A 27,482-nucleotide genomic window follows, 5' to 3' on the forward strand; every position below is an offset into this window, starting at 1 on the left:
AGAGTAGAAAATGTGAAAGTTAATGCAAGCAAGAGCAGTGGTAGACCCAAGCTGCTCATTTTTTAAATAATGACTAGCAGAGCTTATGACAAAGAAGATTCAAGGGTGGGAGGCATAGCAGAAATGACAGTGGAGCTCAGTGGTGTTTGAAAGCATGATATGGGAAAAATGGGAGGAAATTGAATGGACAATTAGAGTGTTGTAAACCTTGCCTCACAACAGAGTACAATGGAGAGATCCAAACAAGTAGGTAGTCAGGAAAATAAATCAGAAGAAAATAATTATTAAGAGAGGGAAATAGAACTGAAGATTAGACAAGCTGCACTGGGAAATATAGAGAAGAATGCAGCAGGAAAACCAATCAAAGTCTGGAACTAGTGCCCAAGTAAGGATTGTAGCTGGATACTACAAGAAAGAAAAAAAAAAAAACTATCTGCAAGTAAATAATAAAAAAAAAAATCTGACAGTTTACACCAGTATCAAGAAAAGGCATATATATATGGAAGAGCACTACATGACAACAGCATCAGAGTGATGAGAAAAGAATATTTAGGGGATTTTCCAATATGTATCTCTGCAGATGGTAATTTTAGAAAGGATCTAAGAAAACTGAAATCCCAGAAGAAGGATGTTAAGGCAAGAAAGACCTATATTAAAAATCATGCACTTTGCAGTATGATTCAGAATCCAGACACAAAGTGAGAATTGCCCAGCAGCAACCTGAGATATACAAAATGCAGAGTAGCAAATAGCTGATATCAAATAGGAAAGATTAAGTTTTCAACTGTATAAACAAAAAGGGGAGATGAAAGGTTGCTGTGGAGTGAGGAATGGATAGTAATCAAAGATGATTTTTAAACACGTCAGTAAAACTGAAAACAAACAGATGTAATAATTTGACCTAGTTTTCAGTACGGATAGTGTGGGTTCAAAGGCACTATGATTAACAGTAATGAGGCATTAGAAATGGAATCAATTTCCAAAGGCAAAGCAAAACTCAGACCTCAGTATAATCCGTTTGGGGGCATATTGGGCTCTCAACAATGATTCTAGCACATGGCAGTGTGAATTTTGAGTATATGTATCAAATCAGGGTGATTCTGCATGGTTAGAGGATAAAGTATATATTTTAGCAGAATTGCTTCCCTTTGCCCCTCGGAAAGACAGGCTTGCCTTGTCTTGCTTAAAGTTTGTTCATATTAATTTCCACGATGCTTAACAAACCACTGGTAATTGCCTATTGAAAGTGGAGACACAGCTTTGTCCTCTACGGAGTAGTTTAATACTCACCTTGTAAGCAGTGCCTGCTTGATTCTTTCCCCACTTTCCAGGATATTTTCTTCCTGGACGTTTTATGCTGTGTGTCACTTGTGGGTATTATTTAGATAGGTCTTTTTGGAATTTCAGTAGTGTTCTCCACTTGTAACACTAGGTTTACTCATCTTTTTGTATTTCCAGTTAAATTGGCGGATGTTATTTTTGCATTGTTTTTCCTCTGTTTGTTCAACCAAATGTGTGTAAAGGAAGGGACACAGTGTTCCATTACATCAGAGAATCTCAGTTCAATAATTAGCATAGGTGTACAGCTCCAACAGTAGGAAACAAACTGCTGCACTTTGATGAAATACCTACACAAATGAACTGATTCTGTTCTTCCTAGTTCACCTTCTTCTATAAATAGGTGTCATAACAGGAGAATTAGATATCTTTATGCAATTCTTCAAGGTATGGGAGCTTTCAGATCAGCATTCAGATTCAACAAAGTTTTGATTCACAATTTCCATTTTCTTTTCCAGGTGTGGTACAACCAAAAAGGTTTCCATTCACTGCCATCCTATTTAAATGAATTCAATAACTTCATTCTGTGGCTGAATTTGCCTCCTAATGTGGATTGGAGACAGTATGGTAAAGTCCTTCTTTAGGTCTTTTTCCATATATTTTGAAAAGTAGTTTTAAAATAAACTAAAATAATTTTAAGTATGAAATTTTTTTTGTAGTATAAAGTAGGATTGCAGAGTCACATATTTCTTGGGAGGATTTGAAAGTGAAATTTTTAATTAAACAGAAGGTTTGTGTGAAGAATGTGGTACACAAAAGGTAAAATTTGAATTTATAGCTCGCTATGCCATACGGGTTTCTTACAAAGGACGTTCCTGTGGAATAAGCGTAAATTTGCTCGCTACACTTAGGGTGTTATCTGGTGATCAAAAATACTTCCTTTTTATTATTATATCATCTGATCTTCAAATACTTTCTTTGCAAGTGGAGAGATTTATCTTTTTTCCCCCCTCATGGGATTTTCTGTAAGCTTCTCTGTGAGGATGGTTGCAAAGTTACAATGTTTACTTCTTGTAATTTTCACGTAAAGAGTGGTATGATTGTTGAAGAAAATGTGTGTGCCAGCTGGAGGTATGTGTAAATAGATAGAGCAACAGAACTTAGTGAGATTGATTTACATCAATTTATCACAGTTAGTTGATCGGATGTCTATTTTGGAACAGCAGTTCAGGAATACTTCTTGTATGAAAATAGCTCATTTTCTGTACCATGTGGGTAGCCGCCTCTAGCTTCATAATCATGTAAGTCTGTGTTTGTATTGTGCAAAAAATCTAACTCTACTGGAAAGGAAATGAAATACATTTCGTTTTCTAGTGGGTTATAAATTCAGTGAAAGATAATAAAAATTCAAATGTTAATTTTTAAAAAAGTGAGAAAGACTATTCAACAGAGAAAGTAAGACATATTGGGTTAAATTCTTCAGCTCTGGCTGGTCTTCAGGCTTACATGAATGATGTTTGTTGTTTTTAAATCTCTTTCTGAAATGCCACATTCCTAGAATTAGATAATGTAATTATGAGCACATAAAAAAATGGAATAATGAATTGAGAAGCATAAAAAACTAAAAAGGCAACATTTTTTTCTTAAGTCAAAGTAAAATTCTAATCAAGTAAAACTATGGTATTTTTTACACCTAACTGCATACACTTGAGTCAGAATGTGTTTATCCTGCTGGAATACAGGGGAAGGACTATTACTTACCTCTTAAGGTAAAGCTATATAAAGAAAAAAGGAGAGGTAGTTATCTTTAATGATGTCTGTAAAGTACAGTGGCTAAAAAAAGTTCTTACACCATTACTCAAAGAACAGAAATGTATCAATATAGAAAGGCCTTGTGTGATGCAGCTGCCCCATCTCAGGACTTCTATTGAAGTTTTTGACTTTTAAAAAACCTTTCATGCTAGGGCTCTTTGTAAGCGTTTGTAAGCATACTCATTTATTTCAGATTCAGTTCTTCAAAAGAGCTGAAGGGATCAAGAGACCCATTTTCAGCTGAGTTTTGGTGGAAAGTGACTGTATAGTTTCCTGATTGCTTTGCAAATTGTAACTTTAAACCTCTTTTCAAAGGAACGTGTCAAATGACTAACCCATGTATGGCTAGTGGGGGGGAAAGTAAAGTATAAATTATAAATGAGGGTACTGCTTGGGAAATTCTCCATAAAATATAAGTTGTAATTTTCAGTAATGTCTTGTTTTATACAAACAGAAATCTCATAATAAATGTTAAATACCCACAAAGAAAAGCTTCTAAAAAGGACATATATATATGCAATATCCATTTTTTTAACATACTATTTTATTTTATTCTAATCAATTTTATTCTAATCTGAAATAAAATATGTGGAATAAAGAAACCTAGATTGGTCTTCTATTCAAGCCCGTAACAATTATGATATTTACAATTAGTAGCACAGATCCAAATTAATCTGTGTACTCCAGGCTCACCATGCTGTGTGACAGAAAGAAGAGATATTTTACATAGGAATTCCAAGAGACAGGATAGATACACCCAAAATACAGTACAGAACCAGAAATATACCTGGCAGCTCTGATTAGCCTATGGTAATGGCATACAAACTTGAAAACCCTTGTGATTTTTTTCCTCTAGATCTCCCCACCCTATACTGAAAAAGTATCACTTGGTTCATATCACTGTCCTCATTTTTACTGCAAAGCCACAGATTTTGTAACATGCAATTGTGTGGAAAGTTACACCCAGGCAGGATGGACTGGGCTACCAGTGCCTTGTTCTTTATAACCTACAGAAAGGAAACATTCCAGGTTTCTAAGACTATGTCAAATTGCATGTAGTTTTCTTTTCTGACAGATAGTCAGGTGGTTTAAATTTGAAATAGAACATCTAGAGCACTTTCTCTTGAAGGTTCAGTTTGCAGACTGTTAATAAGATGTTGATATGGGGAAAGGTGTCTCGAGTTGTGCGGCTTCTGAATGGCAACAGAACAGGATTTTTCCTATTACAACCAAGATTCTGTTCATTTCAGACATCTGTAATGTAGATGCATTTTCCTTTTTCCTGTGAACTGTCCTATCCAGAATGGAAAAGGATAGTGTTTTATTGTAGAGAATGTCCTAATGTACTAAATCATCTCTGTAAAAAGAATGTGACCAACTCTGTGCCAAGGGCATAGACAAAGGATGTTTTAAGACAATTGGGAAAATCCTGGTTGTGATTAAGTCAGGAGAATATAATAGCAATATGTAGATGTGGAGGAAATAATTTTATGTTGAGAAATTTATGAAAAGGAGCAGAGAGACCTAGAGCTAAATCATATCATATTTGTTGATATTGTCTGACTTATTTTTCCTTTGTGAATACTGATTTGGTAAAATTTGCCCTGAAGGCTGTTCGCACAAGGCTTGCAAATACAGTCCTTAAAAAATTCCTTGCATAAACACCACATACGTCTGTTTAATAGAAACTTTGTCATTTAGAACTTCTTGGTTTATCTGTCATTTATGGGTTTTATTTCAAGTCCTCAAGCATGGTGTTTAGTTTTCAACTTAAGGAGCATCATTATAGCAGCTTTACGTAGTAAGAAGGCATATAAAGGCAAGAAAGCATCAATAAGTACCTTTCACATCATGCTAACAGCTGTATTGGGACAGAGGTATAAGTAAAGAACAACGGTCTCGGTGGTTAGCAGAAATATGAGAAGGGATAGATTATAAAAGTAAGTGGAAGGGAACTTTTTTTTTTCCTCTGTGAATTGCAAGCCAGTTTGTTAGCTTTATGTAAATTCATCATATATTTTTGCTTAATGGGAAGAAATCATTATACTAAAAAATGTAGGAAATGCAGAAGACCTTCATGTTCCAGATTTACTGAAGAATTTCAAATAATGAATGAAAGGCAAGTATTATATTTAATACATTGATAGAATTTTTAATTCTCACATAGAACTGAACTTAGCTTAAGACAGTCATACTTTGGTTAATCATAATTCAGCAACCCTGGGAAATTTAATCTCAATTGTGCATGTAAATTTTTGAAAACGCAATCCTTTGCTTCATCTACACAATTTGAATGGAAATTGACTGTAGAAAATGGTTACTACTTTTAAGAAGGGCAATTACTTTTTGGGACTCTTCCACTGAAGGAAATTGATTCAGTACAATTTGCTTTTTGACCAGTATTCTATGATACAAGACTGCAAGTAGCATTATGCTATTTAATGTCATTTTTTTTTTTATTTCCCCCAGCAATTATCTCTTTTTCACAGTCTATGTTTATTCTGTACTAGAAAGTTATAGCAATGTATTTCTGCATATGGAACCCAAGTCAACTGCCATAGACTTTTGTTTTACAGCAATGCAGTAATCTGAAATTTTTGTTAGTTTCCTCTTGGGATCTGTGGACTTAGAAGGAACAGGCCAAGGTAATTTCAGCAGAGAGATTATTTCCAGACACATTAAATATTCCTGAGCAGAAGTTATTCCTTGTAAAATATTTGATGTCATTTTTATCTTTGTTATGTTTTGCATGTTTTGTTAATTCCCTGTGAGTATTTTCGAAAAGTTCCAGCAGTGCAGATGATCTTGTCCTATAAAATTTGTTCTCAAAATGTGCAAGTGGGTAAACCTATGTTTATGAGCATGAATTTGTTTGTACAGAAGATTGCACAAGCATGAATTCATAGCTCTGATTTTGCTAGTGTATATTCTTCTCACTGAATACAGCAGATAGTTGACAGCAGTAGAGCAATGGGATATGATTCAGATCAGCCTGGATTAATTAATGGTATATAGTGGAGAACCTTCCTCAATTTCTGGCAAACTGCCTCAGTTCTGGACACTTTATGGGCAATAATTCTGTAGTCCACATACAAGTTTACCTGTCTCACAAATCTGGGGAAAATGGATGTGAATCAGTAGGACCTATAGGTCTCCAAGTCTTGGCATTTCCTGATCATGGGCAGTATTTTAAGATTTGCAGTCTCTAGAAATGCTACCCCTTGAGCTGGAGCAATTTTACTGTAGGATTTCGGTCATCTGGAGCTTGGGGGAGGACAGCTTGGTTAGAGCATTCAAGTTCTTGATCATGAAGGCAAGACCTTGACAATCGTGGGAAAATCCTCTGTTACTAAAACTTGGCCAAAAGAGGAAACCTGAAAGATGTATTTCTGCTCTTTGCCAATTTAGCTGAGTGCTAGTGAGTACAAGAAGCACATTTCATGTTGTTAACTTCTTATTTTCGTGCTTCTGAAATTATCAAGATTCCAGTTTTCCAAAAGCTTTCCTTTGTTGTAATTGGATTAAGTCTGAAAGTTAGATTTTTTTTCCTTTTTTTTTTTTTTTTTTTTCCCCCCTAACCAGATCTGAACATAACTTCAGATTGGTTCCAGTTTTTCTGTACAGTAAAAATTTGGTTTAATTCTATTTTTGGCTACTAATTTCTAATTCAGTAGGAATCCTGTATGTAAGAATTAAAGACATTCTTTCTTCTAATATGCACACCTTTATTCAACCATTGGAAAACCTTAGACAAAATTTCTGGGAATGAAGCTTTTTTTCCTTTACATAAATGGAATTTTGGCTAATACTTGTTTCCAGTGGAAAAAAAATAATGTTTTCTTTGGTATGCTGTTTTTTCCTTCAGAACACATATTAGCTATTGTTTAAAAAATTAATGGTGTAAAAGAAAAACAAAGGAAAACTTTAAATTCTAGGCCAATAACATGAAAGACTTCTGCAAAGAGCACATGTATCTACTAGTGATGAATGAAAACGTTATCGGCTTGAATCTCCTTTTGATTTGTTAACTACTGTTGGGCTTCAGTGTACAGCTTTTAACTGTATGTGAAAAATCTTTACCTTGTACTAGTTTTGTATCAAGATAATCATCATCCTCTGTTGTTCAGCTTACCGCACAGTGACTTAGTGATGGTTAGATTAATTTAGCTTGAAGGTGAGTAATGAAAAATTAAAGGGGCAAAAATAAATGTATAGGTATACTTGATCAGATTGCACCTGTTACTGGAACAAAGACAATTTTAATCTTTATACAGCTGAACTCTAGCAAAATATAACAAAGTGTGTTCAGTTAAGTGGCACCCTGCAGAGTCCACCTAAGGCTACTAACAATTTATTGCTTTGCCAAAGATACTGCGAATGTTATAATCGCTGCTAGGATGGATTTTATTTATTTATTTTTTTTTAATTTGGAACAGCATAGATTTATTTTAGATACTCTAATAAGATGATAGTGCTGGTTTGATCTCACTGCAAGAATTTCCAGTTGGTTATGATACAGCTGGTACACCTGTGAGGTACACACATTGAACTAAGTCAGGAACAGCATCAAAACCAACAACAGCAACTTTTGCACTGACAAAACTTTGCACGCCCCCAGCCCCCAATTTTTCTTCTTCTACTTGAAAAGAAAAAAAAAAAAGCAAACAACAAAAAGCCACAGTTTTTGTCCATTAACTACTTTCCAGTCCAAAGTTCCTTCTGCTTGCTTGTTACAGGCTGGTTGTACCAAGAACCAAGTAAGCCTAAGAATGCGTTGCCTACTCAGCAGTTTTATTGGTCTCCCAAGCTGGATATCCTTTTAATTTAAAGCTCTACTGTTTCAATCTGAGGTGTGCCTTTTGTTGTGAATTTAGCTCAACATTTTTTCTCTGCAAAACATCAGCAATCTAAAAATGTTTTTAGCAATTATGAAATACTAAGTATGTAAGTTTCAATAACAACCCATGTTACTCCAGAAGATTAGGTATATGTGCAAATTCTACTTTAGGTTTTGTACTTGGTCTTTTCTGTGATGTAGATCCTGCAGCAATATATAATATTGTTGAACCCATTTCTGCAGTTCAGAATGCAGAAAAGCAGCTATTACTTATGTTTATTCATTAGATTTTTGTGGATCAGACTGGACATCACTCAACAGGAGACACTATTTGTTTTGTCGGGTTGGTGGTTGACCTCTTTCTCTTGCTTACTATTTAGCCTTTTCATTCATCTTGTGTAATAAGGGGCCAACAGTGTACTCTAGAACTTGAAGTCCTGATGTAGTATTTACTATTTCATAATTTATTTTTCTTTTCACAGGAATCACACTCTACAGCCGACCATATGGAGGAGCCTTGCTGGATGAGGACAAAATGTGAGCAAACTCTTAAAATATATAGCAGCTGCAATGAGTAGACAATTGAAAATATTAATTCAATAAGTATGTATATTGCATGCAATAGATGTGACTTGGTAGATGCATTACAGTTCCACTGAGTGATGCATTTTCTCTAGTCTGGTATTTATACCTCAAGTATACTGTTTATATCAGATATGGTTGCATTATTTTGTAGAGAAAAATACTGAATTTACGCTGACTGCACTTTACAGAGTGTTTGTAAGCAGGCCATAACATTTTCAAACAGGTTAACTGCTTTAAATTATTGTCAAGTTTTTAAATTTTAATTTTCTGTAGAGAGGGAATTATTTGCAAAAGCTTCACTTTACTATTCGGACTTTAAACACACACTGTGTTCTGTAACTCACATATAGTTTTGTAACTTAAAACATCATCTTGCTCCTGTTCTCTAATTAGATGTTGGCAGTGTACAAACATATTGTTTGCAACAGGATTAAAGTCCTGATGTCTAGTGTTGTTTTCGTAAGAAGTTGGCCTTGAAAATGTTTGGGTTTGGTGAGGTTTTTTTTTCCCCACTGAGTTTTCATTATGCCACTTTGCTTTGTACCCTAGAATGGAGAATGTTCGTCAGTGTGGGGTAGCGCTGTGTATCATGCTGGGTTTCTCTATCCTTACCGCGTCCATTGGAAGTGCCATAGTGAAAGACAGAGTATCTGGCACAAAACGCTTGCAGCACATCACAGGCCTGGGTTACAAAACTTACTGGCTGGCTAATTTCTGCTGTGATATGGTACGTATGATGTGGGCCAGCATGAGTTCAGGTGTAAATTTTTAACTAGTTTTTCATAAATGAGCAAAAGGAGATATGGATACAAGACATGTGAATAAGATTTGAATTGTGCAGAGCAACAGCTCTTGGTTGTCATGTTAACAAGCACTGGAACACCATTTCTACTTTAATACTGTCAGATAAAATTCTTTAAGGCAGGGATTGTGTTCTTTGTTTCCAAAGTCGAATTGTGAGGTAAAGCATATGCTAGCTTTAGGTACCTACATTATTTTACAAATAAAAGGGAGATGGCTAATCAACCTAGACAAAGAGAATCTTCCACACAGCAGTTCATAGCAGGAGTTTCTGTGCTTTGAGTTGCCACTGGCAAAAATCTTTCAGATTATTGGAGAAACCTGAAGATACTAGGCAACACTTTAAAGGTATAAGTGTGTTGTCTCTTGGTGGGTAATATGAGAGAGACTCCTAACTGGTACCTTTTTATTCTGACAAGATAGATAGTGTAAAATATTATTTATGGATTCACATACACAGAATGACCTAGATAAGAAATGGGTGAAGCCTCTGTCCTGAATGTTTTTTTTTCTCATACAAAGTAATTTCTACCATTGTTAGCATTACAAATAGCATTGTCTGCATGCAGTTCATGAACACATCTGAAAAACTTCTCCTCTTTTGAAAATACCACAATAGTTATTATTTTTCCCTAAATCTTACCCTTTTAATCAAATGTAAAGACAGAAGTGTCACTGGGACCTGCTTTGGCTGGTCGGATTTAGGCCAACACAATTAAATAAAATAGGAAATTTTGCTTACCTTCTTCAAGCCTGTGACGTTGATTTCTGTTCAAGCCAGTAAGCAAAGGTGGTGAAATAGAATTAACTTTATCAAGTTACTGCTGTCCCCAGTCACTGATTTTTTTCATTGGCTGTCTATTGGAGCTCATTTGGATTCCATTTAAGCACAAAATCCACAAATTATCTTCAAATATCTTTTTAAAAGGTGACTCTTTAAAAACTACAATTCAAAATTGCTGCATTATATATCTCTTTCTCTCTCACTCTGCGTGTGTGTATATATATGTAAGGCATACATATATGAAAGACTTCCATAATTCACTTGTGATAAGGCTTGCTATAGTATTAGTTGAGGGTTTGGTGAGAATTTGAGATTAGGTCATCTACTTCTGGGAAAAGGATAGAATTACTCTTTTTGAAGAACTAGGATGCTGCGTGTTGATAATTCACTTCTCAAAGAAGGTGTTTTGGATTGGGAGATTGGTTTCGGTGGCAACAGTGAACAATTGGAGTCACCTGAATTATTCAAAAGTAGAAAGATTCCTGGCCCCAGAGAAGGGACATAAACTTTCTGCACCTTGCTTAACACACTGGGTCATGGAAAGAAGGGCTAGGATCTAGCATAGACAACAGAAACATGAACTAGCTTGGTCAGTAACAGAGATTTTTGGAACACTGTTCTCATTTGGCCTATTCTAAACCTGAAACACTAGAGCTTCACCCATTCATGCTTAAAATCAGAATTTTCACACTTGAGCAAGCTTGAAGTAAGAGCACATTTCTCCAAATGTTATTTACTTGGCCAGTCAATCTTTGTGTTCCTTCTTCTGCCATGTCAGTCCTTCATCATTCAGTTTCTCCTTGTGCTGTGAAGTCAAGTCCTCATTATTTTCTGCCAATCTCTTCCATTCAAATGTTCTCATAAATTCAGCACAGTACTGCATGATCAATCATGATGTGGGAAAGAACAGACACTGCTTTAAATACTAATTGTGCTGCAGATCATTTAGGGACACTGAACACATGAATATATGAACTGTCAAATTAGAAATCCCTCTACGTATTTTAAGTATTACAGGCTGTGTCCTGTATTATTGGTAGCATAATCTTTACTAGACCTGCAGAAGTATTTGATTTATGAAACTGCTGTCATGTGAATCAAACTATTCTTAATGTATTTATACATGTGAATAGTATTCTTTACCATGTTCAACAACTGGAAAATGTGTAAGTGCTAAGAAAATTTCATGATGAATAGAGATGTTTTTTCAGATTAAGCTTGTGTCACTAGAGGGACAAAAATAAGTTTATTCTGTTTGTGCATGCCTGAATTTTATAACACACCATACCTTCAGGTAAGACTTCTAAAATAATTTAGTGTTTAAATTTATTTCTAGAAAAAAGTCCGCAGTCTGTTGAAACATACTAGGACTCAGATGCTTTGTTACTTCTCTACCACATTTTTTAAACAACTCCAGGATAACTGAAACCTAAATCTCTGAAGTGGTATGGTATGATAGTTGTATATGACACTGAATAAGGTACACTGTGAGCCAGATGAGAACATTACATCAGTTTATGTTTCACTCCATTGCCCTTCTCTTAAAAAATGTCTGTCTTCCCATCGGCAAAGAAGTGATGCCGTCTGGTTTAATTTTGAACAGGTTTGCATTGTACTTCAGCATAAAAGTCCAATTTTAACAGTAAGGATATTGTTCGTCTACACTGAATATTTAGCTAGACCTTGATTTGTTGTCTCTATTGCAGTTGCATCTCAGAGTCTCAGCTATATTAGGTTAAATATTATACAAGCAGAAATAGAGGCCGTCACTGCCCTAATGAGCTCAGCTTCAATGCATAGAGCAGGCAGACACTGGGGATGGAACTGAGCACAGATTTCCACATCTTGCCATTGTTAGCGGCAAGCAGAATCTGTCTCTCTAATACTTGGATATGAGTCACCTGTACCAATCACATCTTCCCCCACTTAAGTATTTGGTTACTATTTTGTCAAGAGATTAAACAGAGAAACTGCTTTCCCTGTTGCCTAATACCTGTAACTCTTTCTAAATATTATATCTGTTCCCATTAAAAGTTGTCATTTTCTTCATCAGCACACACGGTCCTTCATTAAAGTCCGTTTTAAAATTGTATCCTTACTATTCTCCAATGACTGAAGCACCAATCAGTGAAACTGCTATTTCTGAATCCTAGACTCTGTTTTCATAGTATAATGTGGTGTTTCAGAGCAATAGTCCCATACGGACTCATTATCCGGAAGTGTTAGCTTGTTAAATGGATGTATGGGAAAGGTCAATAGGAATGGAATTAAGGGGAATAGTCTGTAGTCAGATTTTATTTTGTCAGGCTGTTTCATGTGTATATGTTTAAGAGGGGCAGTTTCACAGCAAGTGTGGACTATGAAATTTCAGAGCTCTTCTGCCTAATTGTTCCTAATTTATAGTGTAATTATATTGCGAATATGGAAAAGTTAATTTGTAGAGCCCTTCTCTACTAATTAAGTAAGACTGGTAAGAGATGCTTACCTGCTAAGTGCCTTTCTTCTTCTATTTTTAGCTGCTTTACATGGTTCCAGTCACTCTGTGTGTTGGTGTTATTAGTGGCTTCCAGCTATCAGCCTTCACTTTCCGAAAGAACTTGGCAGCCACTGTTCTCCTGCTGATACTCTTTGGGTATGTGATTGGAAATGCTACTATGGAATTATAGCTTGTAAGAAACAAACAGGAATCTTTAGACTTGGTTTACCCCTGCTGCTGGATGCATGATTTTCTCTCTTTGGAAATGATTATGACTCAGCAAAAGATAGTTTGAAAACAGGCTGAAACATGAATTTGAAAGTTCCATGTGGAAGGTGGAGGGAGATTTGTTTGCACATTCAAAAAAAAAAAAAAAAAGAAAAAAATAAAAGGACTGGAAATGTGTCAGCAAATACGCATCTTGTATAACAATCATTTGCTGTTAGAAATTGATTATATGTTATCTTCCAGAAAATTAGGGAATAATAACATAAGTTACAATTTCAGTGCTTAGCTGTGCACAGTATCATCAAGAAGGTAAGAAGTGACTGTCTTTTGTTACAGTTCTATGTAATTCTGTAATTTTATATAGCTCCAGGAATTTTTACTTCTAATGAGAAGTCTGCGCGATGTGAGGTACTGGGATGGTTGGAGATTTGTCTCCAAATAGTACTGTGAGAGACAAAAGTCCTCCCATATCACCCTCTTGCTTAGTTTCATGTGAAAAAACAGTTATAAAAAGTTAAAATAACTGGCTAAACAGAGGGTTGATTTCCTTATAGAAATAGACCTGTTGGGCTCAATCAAACTAATGGGCTGTCTATTCTATTCCTTTAACTCTTCCCATGTGCAGTTTCAGGTGATGTGAGAAATGCTGAATGTGAAGAGTTACAGGATAAGCATTCTAAGAAAAAGTTTCTTCCTTATCTCAACCAACTAATTGTTGCTATCTTTGTAGCGGGGAATACTGATTTTATGAGACAGATAATGAAATGTAACTGCTCCATGGCAGAATCACACGGAAGGAAAGTAGAAAGGACCTTCTGCAAGATCAGGACATGTTCCATTCCAGGAAGAGTCTCAGATAAACACTTAAAAAAAGAAACCTTACTATATTTTATCTTGAAACTATTTTCTATATCTCATACCTCCAGCAACTCCTTTTCTGGAAAACTGTTTCAGTATCTCCACAGCTGGATGTATTCTTTGAAATTCCAGCCTAAGTTTATTTGGAGGCATACTTCATAGTTCTCCCTGATCAAACATCTTTTGCAAGCCTAAACAAGCCAAGTCCTCTCTTGTAAAAAGGCCTTCCCATTCTCTGGATAATTCTATTTATCATTTTCCCCTATAACTCCAGTTTTAGCTCATCTTTCCTTGGTATGAGTGGCCAGACTAGTATGTAATATTCTAGAGGTCAGGATGCCAGGATCTTGTAAATAAATCAGATTAAACATCCAAAGTTCCTACTTTTCTCCTCTCTGTAACACTCTCTTCTTCCTCCTTCCTTCTGCACTACTACCAATTGACTCCTTTAAGTTAAAGGCAGAAATTCTTATCAGTCTTGGTGCAAAGGCTTTACACTACTAAATCTCATCCCTGTTTTTCTTTTTTTTTTGTTACCTTTATAATGATTGAATCCTCCTTGTAGTCCCATTGCTGTGTTCCTAGTGTAACAATATCCATCTATAGAGATCTTTGTCAAGCAGCAGATGAAGCATACAGTACATACTTGCATGTCTGCTGAAGTCATGACATGCTTTCTATGGTGTACTGTAGGCTTTGGTCCTGCCCAGAGTGTACTACTAAATCCCAGATACTAAGACTTACACTGGCATTGTTTTAACCAAAATGTTGACTTAAAGTTTGGGTATTTCAGAAGAAACAAACATTAACTGAAAAGCTGTACTGCCTTCTAAAAATGTTTTTGTTGACTGTAGATGCAGTTTAATAATTTTAGCATAATTCCTCCTATAATGTTCAGCTTTGGCTGACATAGAAGATAATATAGTGATTTTTATCAAGAAAGTCTATGTATTCAGTGTGTATCAACATGTATTAAAGATACAATAACTGTCAGTCAGTAAGTTTAACACATCTCAAAGACACACTGATAAATTTCAGAGTTGCCACTCTTCCTATTCTACCCTTTACTCAGCCTAACTACACAGTAAAGGTGGTTAGCCTATTTTGTCATTTTATCCTTCCTCAGTACTGTGCATGTAATTCTCATTTATCTGCATTCCATAATGCACTTTTTCATTTTAATTTTTTTTTTATTTTTCTCTTCAGGATACACTTGTGCAGCATCTAGTGCAAAGATAAAAATAGTCCAGCTATATGAAAAAGTTAAGCTATGTGCCAGAAAGGGGTGTGCTTGAAAGAATAATCAACAGTTTAAAACTGATTTGCTTTAAAAATATAATGGTCTCTTAACTAAACTGCATTTTTTCCTCTTTTAGCTGATAGCAGAAGTGTTTTATAGTGCAACTGCTTAAGCACTTTTGTCCACAATGCTCTATCTATGATACTTACAAAATAACAAATTACAGCTGAAACTGAAGGAAAAGAAAGACTTAGGATAGAAATGTAGGTGTGAGTGGCAGCTACTTTAAAGGCTGCATTTGAACATCATACAACTTGAGTATTCTGAAAGTCTTACTCATTTCCTAGCAGCTATAAGCAAACAAATCAAATTTTTCTTTCATTTACGGCAGAGTAACAGCACTTTAAATCATATCTATTTCCTGAGCTGTTTCCAAGGATGGACTTGTCTTGTATTTATGGTATTGTAATTCAGAGCAAAACTTAGAAGAGTGATTTTGGTATGTGCGTGAAGGGAAGAAAAGATTGTGTCACTAAGATGAACAACAGGATGCTGAAAAGTATAGTGTGATCTTTAATATTTGAAGTCTTCATTTGAGACCCAAACATTAAGTAATTTAACCTTTATCTTCCTGTAAACTGAGGATAACATCACTATTACTTCACAGCAGCATTTGAAAGTTTGTTTCTTAAGGTAAAGGATTTTGGCATTCTTAGATGAAAAAAGTTCTGTAAAGTACACAATACTGAATTTAAAAAGGACATTTATGGCTCATAATTTAAACTACTGTTTAATGCAATGAAGAAGTGGATTCATAGATCTTTGGCTAGTTGCTCTTGCATAGCGCTCACTATTAAAATTAGTGTATATATTAATACTATATAAGAAGTATTTATATATACAACTACATATATATATACTACATAGATACTTATCATTATGCAGTGGTGTATGCTGATATCTACACTCCTGCAGTCTATATACTATTTCTTTGAGAGATATGTCTTGCGCTATGTTGAATGGAAAATAAATTTCCTTTACATGATATTCATGCTTATCAAATTGCCTGGGCATTTTTGAAGTCTGGATAGACATATATTACTCTTTATAAAAAATATGACTACTCCATTTTGGATAGGTGTTATTTGGCTTGCCAGAATAAAGTGTGCCTTCCCTCCTCCTATAAAGATTTGCATTGAAAATGATTGTCGTAGTTCAGGCCCGATCAGGACCAGACTACGCAGTCTCTCTCTCACTCCCCCCACCTTCCGAGAGAACAGGGAGAGACAATATAAGGAAAAACGGCTCGAGGTTTGAGATAAGGACAGGGAGAAATCCTTAAAGTTACCGTCACGGGCAAAACAGACTCGACTTGGGGAAAACTATTCATATATTATTACAAACAGCAGGATAACAAGACAGAGAACAAGATAACCTCCATCCACCCCTCCCTCTTCCCGGGCTTAACATTATCTCTACTACCTTCCCCCACCGAGCGGCACAGGGGGGAAGAGGGAATGGGGGTTGCAGTCAGTTCATCATACGTTGTTTCACGCCGCTGCTTCATGGTCGGGGGAAGAACTCCTCACATTCCTCCCCTGCTCCATCGTGGGGTCCCTCCCACGGGCCACAGTCCTTCGTGGAACTGCTCCCAGCGTGGGTCATCTCTTCCACGGGTGCAGTCCCTCTAGAACAGCTGTCCCAGCGGGCCCTCCACGGGCCACAGCTGCCTTCAGGCATCCACCTCTCCTGGTATGGGGTCCTTCATGGATCTCTGCTCCTCCGTGGACCTCCATGGGCTGCAGGGGGACAACCTGCCTCACCATGGTCATCACCACAGGCTGCAGGGGAATCTTGGCCAGGAGCCGCATTACTCCTCCCCCTCCTTCTTCACTGACCTTGGCGTCTGCAACCGTTCCTCACAACAGGCTGGCAGACGCCTCTCAGGATCCTTTTTACATCTTATTCACTTCTCATCTCCTCTCCACTTCTTGCAGCCAGGCTGGACCGAGTCGGGCCCAGTCGGCCGCCTGGCGAGAGGCCAGAGGGTGAGGCCTGCAAGGCCCATGAGGCCTGTGCCTGGCCCTCTGCACCTCTGCCCCCACTCAGCTTCTTCACATCTTCTCTTCTCTCTTTTTTTTTTCTGTTTTCCCTTTCTTAAATACGTTATCGCAGAGGTGTTATCACGGGACATTCTGCTATCAATTGGCTCGGTGTTGGCCAGCACCGTGTCCGCCCTAGGCCTGGCCAAGTCCCCTGAACAAAGGGGAGCGACTTCTAGCAGTTTCCTACAGAAGCTACCACCTTAGGCCCCCCCCCACTAACAAAACCAGGACAATGATGTAGCCATGGACATGCTGTATCATCATCATTGTGCTATGAAGTAACTATGCACTCATTTTTGATGCCTACTGCTCTAGTAACTGATGACCTGTTTTAGGTAATAACAATGCTAACATGATCTCTGGAAAATTTCAGTTCTCAGATATCACTGGCACAAAATTTAGTTCCGGTTAAGAATTAATGCTTTTTTCTTTTTTTTTTTTCTTTTCTATCTTCTTATTTTTTTTCTTTCTCTTTTTCCCTCTCTCTCTTTGCTCTCTCCTTACTTTTTCATTCTTTTTACTTTCTGTGAAATCCTTTAGGAAAAGCTGATTGCTCACCATCCGTGATTTAAACTTCAAATATTTGATTTTAATTCTTTCTCTGTGTAAGAGGCTTGTTAAGACGCATGGTTTTGCAGTAATTCAGAGATAAGCGTTGTGAGCTTTCTGGAACAGTGAAAGTTAATCTATGCAGTTGGTATATGCAAAAATGGATCAAAATTGTCCAGCACATGGCATTAGCTATGCCAACATTTATGGAATTATAAGGTAATTTGATAAAGAAAATATATCCAAAATTTGTCCTTTTTTTTCCTCAATTGGTCAAAAGAGTTGTTTGCATATCTTAAAAATAAGGAGTAACTATTGGGCTTTTTCTAGTAGGACAACTGCCTTTTTTTTTTATTTTTTTGGCGAGGCCAAAACAGAACTTCTTTGTGACAGTTTTGTTTCTTTACACTTTCAGATATGCAACTTTACCATGGATGTACCTTGTATCCAGATTCTTCTCAAGTTCAGATGTAGCTTTTATTTCTTACATCTCCTTAAATTTAGTGTTTGGCCTGTGTACCATGCTGGTGACTCTCTTACCTCGTTTGATAGCTATAATTTCCAAAGTGCAGGTCAGTATAAAACCTTTGCTTTACATTACTCATAAGTGAGATGTATCCACACATGTGCATGTTTGTGTTTATAGATGTATTTTTACACATATACACAGACAAGATTTTTTCCACCAGAAAAACTTAGGTGTTTTAGACATTCATGATTTTTCTGTCCTAGTGCATACTGTATTGCTTGTTACCATCTTGAATTTCAACTTGTTTATAACAAAAAAAAAAAAAAAAAGCACTGTAATAATGGAAAAACAGTGTTAATTGAAACCTTGGCATTTTCCAGCCCATTAAGTTGTAATTGGCACATAATGGGAGCTGTTCAGGTCCATTGAATAGATTACGTGCGTTGTAAAATGTGTTTGAATAATATTGACATAAGAGATAAGCTGCCTTTTCCTAGGATCTGTAATGCACTGTATGAATAGTAATATGCATTCTCACTCCATGCATGTAATTTTCATTAGTCGTAATGGTAATTAAGCAACTTGATGGAGAGGAGATCCAGAATATATATAAATATCTATGCACGTAGCAGGTAAAAAACTTGATGTTTGAAGTCATAACTGGAATACATGTCACCCAAGTTTTGAGGCAGATTTGGTGTTGACTTCCGTTTAAGTTGGTGATTTAGAATTAATAGTGTTCAAATATTAAAATTTTGAGAAAATAGAATGATCGTGTCTACATGTATTTTGTTACTGTCTGTGAACCTCAACTAAAATGAGAATCCCATGGCCCTAGGCACTCTGAAACACAGCGAGAGATGAACACTCCCCCAAAATAGTTCACAATATGCTCTTCTGAAAGCAATTCACCTTGAGTGAGATTTGAGTGCTGTATCCAGCTTTGTAAGTGTGCTTAATACACTATTGGAGCTAATTTTTTTCCTTTTTTTTTTTTTTTGTTTCTCCTCCCTCTCCCCCACTGAATCTTGATACAGAGTTTTCAGAATATCTACAGTACCCTCAAATGGGTGTTCATTGTATTCCCACAATACTGCTTAGGCCAGGGTTTAATAGAACTTTCATACAATCAAATCAAGTTTGACCTCACGAGCAGCTTTGGAATAGATTCATATGTGAGCCCCTTTGAGATGAATTTCCTGGGCTGGATTTTTGTGGAAATGGCACTGCAGGGAACACTACTTCTTCTTTTACGGCTTTTTCTTCATTGGGATCTCCTCCAGAAACCAAGGTATGTTATCATTTATATTCTGCCATAGTGGACACTGAACTAATTTTCAAAGAAAGAAGGCGATGGTTTCCATTGAGCACCTGATAAATACTAATGATAACATGGTGTACCTGAATTAGTGGAAACTACATAAAAAATACAAGTAGTTACTGTTTCCCTTGGATCTGCTTTAAGGGATTGCAACCAGGGAAATAAAACAGTTATCCAGAGTACAGCAATGTCCAATTTGCCATGTGTCATTTGTTATCATCTTCTGTTTTAGGGGTGAGTGTTCAATTAACGGCATGGTCAGCCCTTCAGAAGATGTTGATGTAGAAATGGAGCGACAACGACTCTTTGGTGGAAGAACTGGTAATGATTTCCTCCTTCTGTACAACCTCAGGAAGTGTTATGGAGGTTTTGGTAAGAAGAACACAGCTGTGGAAAGCATAAGCTTGGGAATACCAAGGGGAGAGGTAAAGAGGTCTTTTTTTTTTTTTTTTTTTTTTTTTTTTTTCAGAAAATAATACTTTGTTCTGAGCAATGATTCAGACATACACAGGATGTCTACAATCAAAGATATGTAGATAGCAGGAGAAGAATTTCAATTGTAGTAATTTCTGAAAATCAATAACTGGATAAAAGCAGAAGCTCTGGCGGTGTTTAAGAAGTAAATGTTCATTTATTTTTGGAGGTTCAAATTAATCAGTGTCTTAATTTTTTCTTCTTGCTTATCTTTACCAACTTTTTTTTTTTTTTCCCCACAAGATTTTGATGCTTTTGGGAGTTGCAGATATTCATCCGAAAAATACTGATAAGGAAAAGACTTTTCTTGGTTGCTAATAGCAAATTGGAAGATATGAGAAACTAGTGCATGGCAGTGCAGGTCCAATGAGATCCTGCCAGTTATAGATCAGTTGTTGGTTAACTGTGGTAACTAGGAGGATGTTATTGCTGATTAAAGCCTATTTATGAATAAGAAAGTTCAAGAAAGAGGTATTTCAAAAGTTATGAAGTTCTATATGTAGCCTTAATATGGATCATGTCCTAGCTTAAGCATATATTCATTATAGCTAGGGGCCTGCAATAACTGTTTAGAGTCAGTGTGTATCTCGGCTGTTCAGTGTTCATTGACTTGTACGGAGTGAAGCAGCTCATCAGAAACTGAGAAATATTGGCTCTATAGATAGACGGGTAACCAAGACTCTCAAGTAGGACTTGAGATACTCAGATTCAAATCTAGTATTTACTAATAATATGGATAAATAATAGATTTAGTTACTGGGCAGGGTTTTAAGTGGAGGGCTAGAATCCTAAATAAGTCACTTTTAGGAATTAGGGAGTAATAAAAATGTATATATGGGTTTTCTGATAACTTATTTTCTGTGAGAAAGGAAATTTGCACATACAATAAATCCATATACAGACATATGATAGGAAGTATGACAAGAGGAGAAACTGTTGAAGAATTAATAGTAGTTATTTCTTTCAGCATAGCAGATTGATTGCTTTTGCTCCTTTTTTTTTTCTTTTTTTTTTTTCTTTTTTTCTTTTTTTTTTTTTTTTTTTTTTTTTGATCTCTGTTAGTGTTTTGGACTCCTGGGACCAAATGGAGCTGGGAAAAGCACAACATTTAAGATGCTGACTGGAGATATCATTCCATCTGCAGGATGTGCTGTTATCAGGACTCCTACAGGGTAAATAAGACAGAGTTTGATCAGAATAGTGCTAATTGATAATGCCAATGATCAAAGACTCAGCACATCTTCAGTCCTTTATACTGTACTCTAAGGACCCATTTTGTTCCCTTTTAAATGTATATTGCTTTATTGCTGTTAAGTCTCTGCAGGAAAGCATGTTAGCATTATTTAATTCCATCTGACAGCTCTGTTAATTGAGAGTAAACTTATCTGGTAGCAAAAGTGTGGGCTCCAGGAAGCCTTAACTTACAGCCTTTTAAAACTGTAACAAAAACCTTAACATACTCTATGTCCACATGCGTGGACATATATCCCCCATATTAGTGCTGCACTAAAAGGTTTCCAGGCTTAGGCTGATGAGCAGTGCTTCAAGTGGATAATTTTTAAATATTTTCTGACACTTGTGTCCTTCAGAGTAATTAATTAATTATTTCATCAATATGCTATGTAATTAGGCTAGGAGGTAGTGTTGGTGATATTGAGGCTAACTTTGATGGAGTGATAAGTGAATAATGGACTTTTGGGGTTAGATGTAACCAACATTTACCATTTCACCAGGCAAAATTGGAAGGGAAGTAAAGTTATTTTTTTTAGTCAGGCTGAAGTAAAATGTAGACGTGTATATATAAATGTATTCCGGGCTAGTTAAAAAATTTAAATCCTCTATTTTCCTAAATGAAGTCTATTTCAAAATACATATTTTGGAGAAGGACAGGTGAAGGGTTTAATTCAGAAAAAAATTAAAGGAAGTGTTTTTGAATTTCCAAAATTACAAGTTACATGTCTTTGTTCTAGAAATTAAGTGCCTTTATAGGTAAGTATTTGCTCACTTCTTTGCAAAGATAATGATCAGCAGATTTAACTTCAAAATGTAAATAATTTCAGCCATTGCAAAATTAAGTTTTCTGGAAAGTTTACACTTCTTTTGAAATGGATGCCATCACCACTACCAAACGTGATTATACTTAAGAGGGTTTTGTTTGCTTTTTTCATTATCTTTCATAACAACTTTTTTTTTTCCAAGAGATTCAGTGTAAAAATAATTTGATAACAAATTTGATAACAAATGACCATGAAATAATTGTTAATCATGAAGAAGAAATGACTACAAAGATTTCAGAAAAATAATTAAGAGAATAAGAAGTGATGTGATGTAATTATTCTGAGGTCAACTTTAGTATACTGCTGGCATTTAACAGTAGGTTAAATGCTCTCCCTGCACACCATGTGTGCTACTTTCATTTCCCCCAATGTGTTTTATAAAAACAATATGAAGGCATGCTTTAAGATGCAATGTTATTTACCGTACACTAATATATATGTAGTGAAATTTGACACATTTAGGAGGCTCAAGAAGAAGCCTTAGACATTTGCATTTAAGTGTCCAAAATACACTTGGCAACATTAATTATCACCCTGTATTATAGTGGTGTCAGTCCAGGTTATGGATTTTTATATGTTTGAAGTGGCTGACACAAGTGTAAAACCCAGTTCCCAAGTTTTCAAAACTTAGCACAAAATTGAGAAGTCAGCCTCAAGCAAGAGCTGCAGTTACAAACTTGGGGAAATAAGGAAGTTCGAAGCTGAGAGAAGATATTTATGTCATTCCTGACTTAGTTCCTTGCTTCATGTTTTGGCAAATGCTTTTAAGCAGATCATGGTGCACTGTGCTGCTATACTACTGAAAATCACGAGGGGACAAATTTATTGACTCTTCCACAGGTAAGGTGATAACAACAACAGGTCTGGAGAACCCTTCCTCAGCAGTTTAAGAATGTTATTCATCCCAGGGACTTTCAGGTGGATTGATTTGTATTTACACCTGAGATAAATGCAGGAAGGGGAATATCATAGTAAGAAATCTTCTCCTTTTCCTACTCCAGTAGTGGGCTCAAAAGCCTGATATTCCTGGCTTTTGAAGAAAAAGAGGAAGAGATGAGAGTCAGCTGAAGAAAGCTGGTCACAGCTGCAGACAATTTGCTGGTCAGCAGATCTAGGCTTCTTTGTTTAAAATCTACATAATGAAGCAGATTCCATAGAGACATTACCTCTGCTAGTGATTCCTGATAAACAATTTGGGCAGCAGCTTAGATGTAGGTCCCATCTCTGTTAGGTTTGACTGGAAAGAACACAACTTTTGTCCTCTGTGACCCTAAAGTTCAACATAAAACATCTTGGAGGTGCATGAGGTAATACAGAAAGAGCCTTCCATGTTGATAATCAAGTTGTATTCAGGGAACTCCTGCTAGATTATCAAAGAAAATAAGAACAATGTACTTCTGAGCAGCAGCTGCCTTGGCAACAGGGCAGAAAAACAGATTCACATCATCTTCAAGTCCTTCTAAAAAGATTCTTTTGCCTCTAGATTGTTTATTTGTTGAACGTTTAATACCATAAAAAAGGAGCTTATTCCTAAGAATCTGAGAGAAAACTGTGCCTGTTTTTATTACAAAAGCTTAGTAAAATGCATAAAAACTAGATGTTATGTAACAGTTTTCAGTATTACTGAAATTTGTAAGTTGAGGTGTTATTAAGCAAGAAGGTTTTTTAAGTACTAGAGCCAACTCAATCTCTTCAGGGTGTATTAGATCTGGCTGAGATGGAGTTAATGTTCCCCATAGCAGCCCTCATAGTGCTGTGCTTTGTGCTGGCAGCCAGAAAGGTGTTGATAACACACCCGTGTTTTGGCTACTGCTAAACATCCAGTAGGCTAGGGGTGGGCAAGATCTTGGGAAGGAACATCGCCAGGACAGCTGACGCGAGCTAACCAAAGAGATATTCCTTACCATATGACGTCTGCTCAGCAATAAAAGCTAAGACAAAGGAGGAGGTGGGGGGGAGCATTTGTTATTATGACCGCTGTCTTCTGGAGCAACCACTGTGCATGCTGAAGCCCAACTTCCTGGGAAAAGGCTACACATCACCTACTGATGGGAAGTAGAGAATAAATAATTTGTTTTCCTTTGCACAGCCTTTGCTTTATTAATCTGCCTTTACCTTGACCAATAAGTTTTTTTTTTTTTTCCACTGCATTTTCTCCCCACCTGTCCAGCTGAGGAGGGGAGATGGTGTCAAAATCACAAAGTATCTGCTTTATATGAAAGCTGAGTGACAGAGTGGCTTGGTGGGCACCTGGTATCCAGCCAGGGTCAACCCACCACACAGGGTTCCCTGCTATTGTTCCTGATGGGGGCATTCTTTTAGGGAAGGGAAAGCTTCTGATCTGCTTTTATTAAGCTTTTCTCTTTTTGATATACTACAAATTAAATAGATATTTTCAACGCACTATGTGCCTACATTTTGTATATTACTGTTTATAGAGCAATGACTAGAAAGGAGAGTATTTGAATAAATTTTGCTTACCTGTATTTATAAATTATGGTGCTGTAAGAAATTAGGAGACTGACTGGCTTTTGAACAACATCCATCCAATGAAGTTGTCACGCTTAAATATGTATGATAGTTAAGTGCATGGTCTGCTTAACTTTTAGAAGGGGTTTTTTTTTGTGTGTTCTGTGGAGCACAGCTGTTCCTCTTTAAGAGTCCAAATGGACTCAAATAAGCTTATGCTTAGCTCTACTGCTGTAACTAGATTGCCACCAGTGCGGTAGCTGGCTAAATGAAAGCTAGTATATAAAACTGTAAGCATTTTTGTAGTTACATTTTCTTTCACACAGCTTGAAGAAGTAACATCTGTATTAAACAGATACAAAGTGGTAAAACAAAGGAGAACAAAGTGAATCCATATAGTCTTTGAATCTCTGCTGGGCTGATATATCAGCAGATATTGTACATCTGCTCCACTTTTTTTTTTTTAATTTTGAGTACATGTTGTCCATTCTTTGTTTTGTTAATCTTAAATATTTATGTCTAAACCTTCTTCAGTGACTCTGTGTCATAAAGCCTTCCTCAACTGAGGAGGACTAAACACAGCTTGGAATAATGCGACTAGTTGTTCATTTGCTTTTTGGGCACTCTCTGTTTTGCAGCCTTTGCCACTTGTATTTTGCTGAATAAACTTGACTTTAAGTTCATACTTAGAGCAAAGTCTCACTGGTAGTGGGGTGCGTAGAGGAAGAAATACATAAGCTGGGTGTCATCTTGTTCATAAGTTGTCTCACTGAGGCCTGAAGCATTTGGCAATCTTCCTCATGTAATTAATTTATCTCCCATCTTCCTTTTGTGTGGAGAGATCCTCCATGATGGCAACTCCCCATTCTATTTGAATTTAGTGTCAGTCATCTCAGCTGTTGGATTACAAAGTCATAGAACCAAAGAACTGCTGTCCAAAGAGGAGAAAGTAAAATATTTCTTTATAGCTGGAACTTGGACTCTTTTGATAGTTATGATATTCAGCTTGATAAATAATTAAAAATGTAATTCAAATAGCTTTACTTGAAAGGCAGAATAAATTTACATCAATACAATGGCTGAGGTAGCTGTTGTTACACTGTATATCAGTATAATTAGTTTAATTATAACTAAGGCTGTAGTTACATTAATTATATTTTAACCTTGATTTTTTATAATGTTAATTGAGCATTAATATGCATTGAATTGAATGTGCAGTTAAGAGTACAATGGAATGTCTAACTACTTTTGCAATTTGTAAATTCATATTTCATTTTGACTAATTAATGGAATTTATCTCTCTACAGAAGCCATTTTAAGTACCATATATATCACCGCCTTTATTTTAACTGTATTCAAAAACTGCAGAAAAAGCATACAAAAGAGAAACAAAGTGCACAGTGGAGTCAATAGTGAAACAATTTTTCCAAAAGCAGCCATAAGGCTGATATTGAGGGTACTAAGTTGTCTCTGGAACTTGAAACAGAGATGAACCTTTGAGTGTCAGCCCATAGCTACCTATAAGTGATGTTGCCGGTAACCAGTGTGACGAGTAAGAACCAAATCTAGTCTTTGCAATAACCAGCCTATACTTCTGGAAACTACAGGTCTGCTACAGACAGAAGGCAACAGGCTTTCTTCAAGATCATTCTCTCTCATTCCAGTATTTTGATTTCTTTTCAGTGTCAGCAAAGGCTTTCTGACTGGAGTGCCCCATGCCACCCAAACGTAGCCTTCAGGGCTAGAATCAAATGTCATGGGTTTATTTCAACACGTGTTGTAGTTCAGCCCTGATCAGGACCAGACTACGCAGTCTCTCTCTCGCTCCCCCCACCCTCCAAGAGAATAGGGGGAGATGATATAAGGAAAAATAGCTTGAGGTTTGAGATAAGGACGAGGAGAAATCCTTAAAGTTACTGTCACAGGCAAAACAGACTCGACTTGGGGAAAACCATTTATTTCTAAAACTAGCAGGAGAATAAGACAGAGAACAAGATAACCTCCCCCCACCCCTCCCTCTTCCCAAGCTTAACATTATCTCTACTACCTTCCCCCACCCTGAGCAGCACAGGGGGTAAGAGGGAATGGGGGTTGTGGTCAGTTCATCACACATTGTTTCATGCCGCTGCTTCATCACCGGGGGAAGAACGCCTCGCATTCCTCCTCTGCTTCTTCGTGGGGTCCCTCCCACGGGCCACAGTCCTCCGTGAAACTGCTCTGGCATGGGTCATCTCTTCCACGGGGTGCAGTCCCTCCAGAATGGCTGCCCCAGTGGGCCCTCCATGGGCCACAGCCTCCTTCAGGCCTCCACCTGCTCCGGTGTGGGGTCCTCCACAGGCTGCAGGTGAATCTTTGCCCCTCCGTGGACCTTCATGGGCTGCAGGGGGACAACCTGCTCCACCATGGTCGTCACCACGAGCTGCAGGGGAATCTTGGCCAGGAGCTGCATTACTCCTCCCCCTCCTTCTTCACTGACTTTGGTGTCTGCAGCTGTTCCTCTTAAAATAAAAATTCTTCACAACAGGCTGTCAGACGCCTCTCAGGATCCTTTCTGCATCTCATTCACTTCTCATCTCCTCTCCACTTCTTGCAGCCAGGCCGGGCCAAGTTGGGCCCAGTTGGCTGCTCGGTGGGAGGCCAGAGGGTGAGGCCTGCAAGGCCCACAAGGAGGCTCGCACGTCCCCCTCTCTGCCCCCGCTCAGGTGCTTCACATCTTCTTTCTTTTTGTTTTTTTTTTTTTCCCCTGTTTTCCCCTACTTAAATATGTTATCGCAGAGGCGTTATCACGGGACATTCTGCTACCAATCGGCTCGGCCTTGACCAGCAGCAGGTCCGCCCTAGGCCTGGCTCAGTCCATTGAACAAAGGGGAGCGACTTCTACCAGTTTCCTACAGAAGCTGCCACCTTAGGCTCCTCCTCACTGAACAAAACGAGAACAACATGAAAGAAATGGATCAGTGTAAAAGGCCTTAAAATGATCAGCGGAGGAACAGCTTTAAATCAAAAATTTAATTCACTCAGAGTTTAGTTTATTATCCCCAGTATCTTGCAAGTCTGGCAAGTTTCTTTAATTGATAGCACAAAACTCTGTAAGATGAGCACTCCAAACTTATGGAAGCCTCCTTGAGTCCTGGATTTT

At 37.1% G+C, this 27,482-nt stretch overlaps 1 protein-coding gene across 1 annotated transcript in view; it reads left to right on the forward strand.

Annotated features, from left to right (window-relative positions):
- LOC147601720 (ATP-binding cassette sub-family A member 13-like) overlaps positions 1 to 27,482 on the forward strand; it is a 145,943-nt gene that overhangs the window by 86,027 nt on the left and 32,434 nt on the right. Inside the window, exons 30-37 of the mRNA XM_086741487.1 lie at positions 1,797 to 1,905; positions 8,410 to 8,464; positions 9,062 to 9,239; positions 12,614 to 12,729; positions 17,969 to 18,125; positions 19,060 to 19,313; positions 19,576 to 19,768; positions 20,880 to 20,989. Coding sequence (XP_086597613.1) covers positions 1,797 to 1,905; positions 8,410 to 8,464; positions 9,062 to 9,239; positions 12,614 to 12,729; positions 17,969 to 18,125; positions 19,060 to 19,313; positions 19,576 to 19,768; positions 20,880 to 20,989 — 1,172 coding nt within the window. The remainder of the gene's footprint in view (positions 1 to 1,796; positions 1,906 to 8,409; positions 8,465 to 9,061; positions 9,240 to 12,613; positions 12,730 to 17,968; positions 18,126 to 19,059; positions 19,314 to 19,575; positions 19,769 to 20,879; positions 20,990 to 27,482) is intronic.

This window comes from Chlamydotis macqueenii, chromosome 2 (genome assembly GCF_036417535.1).
Source record: "Chlamydotis macqueenii isolate bChlMac1 chromosome 2, bChlMac1.mat, whole genome shotgun sequence".
NCBI lineage: Eukaryota > Metazoa > Chordata > Aves > Otidiformes > Otididae > Chlamydotis > Chlamydotis macqueenii.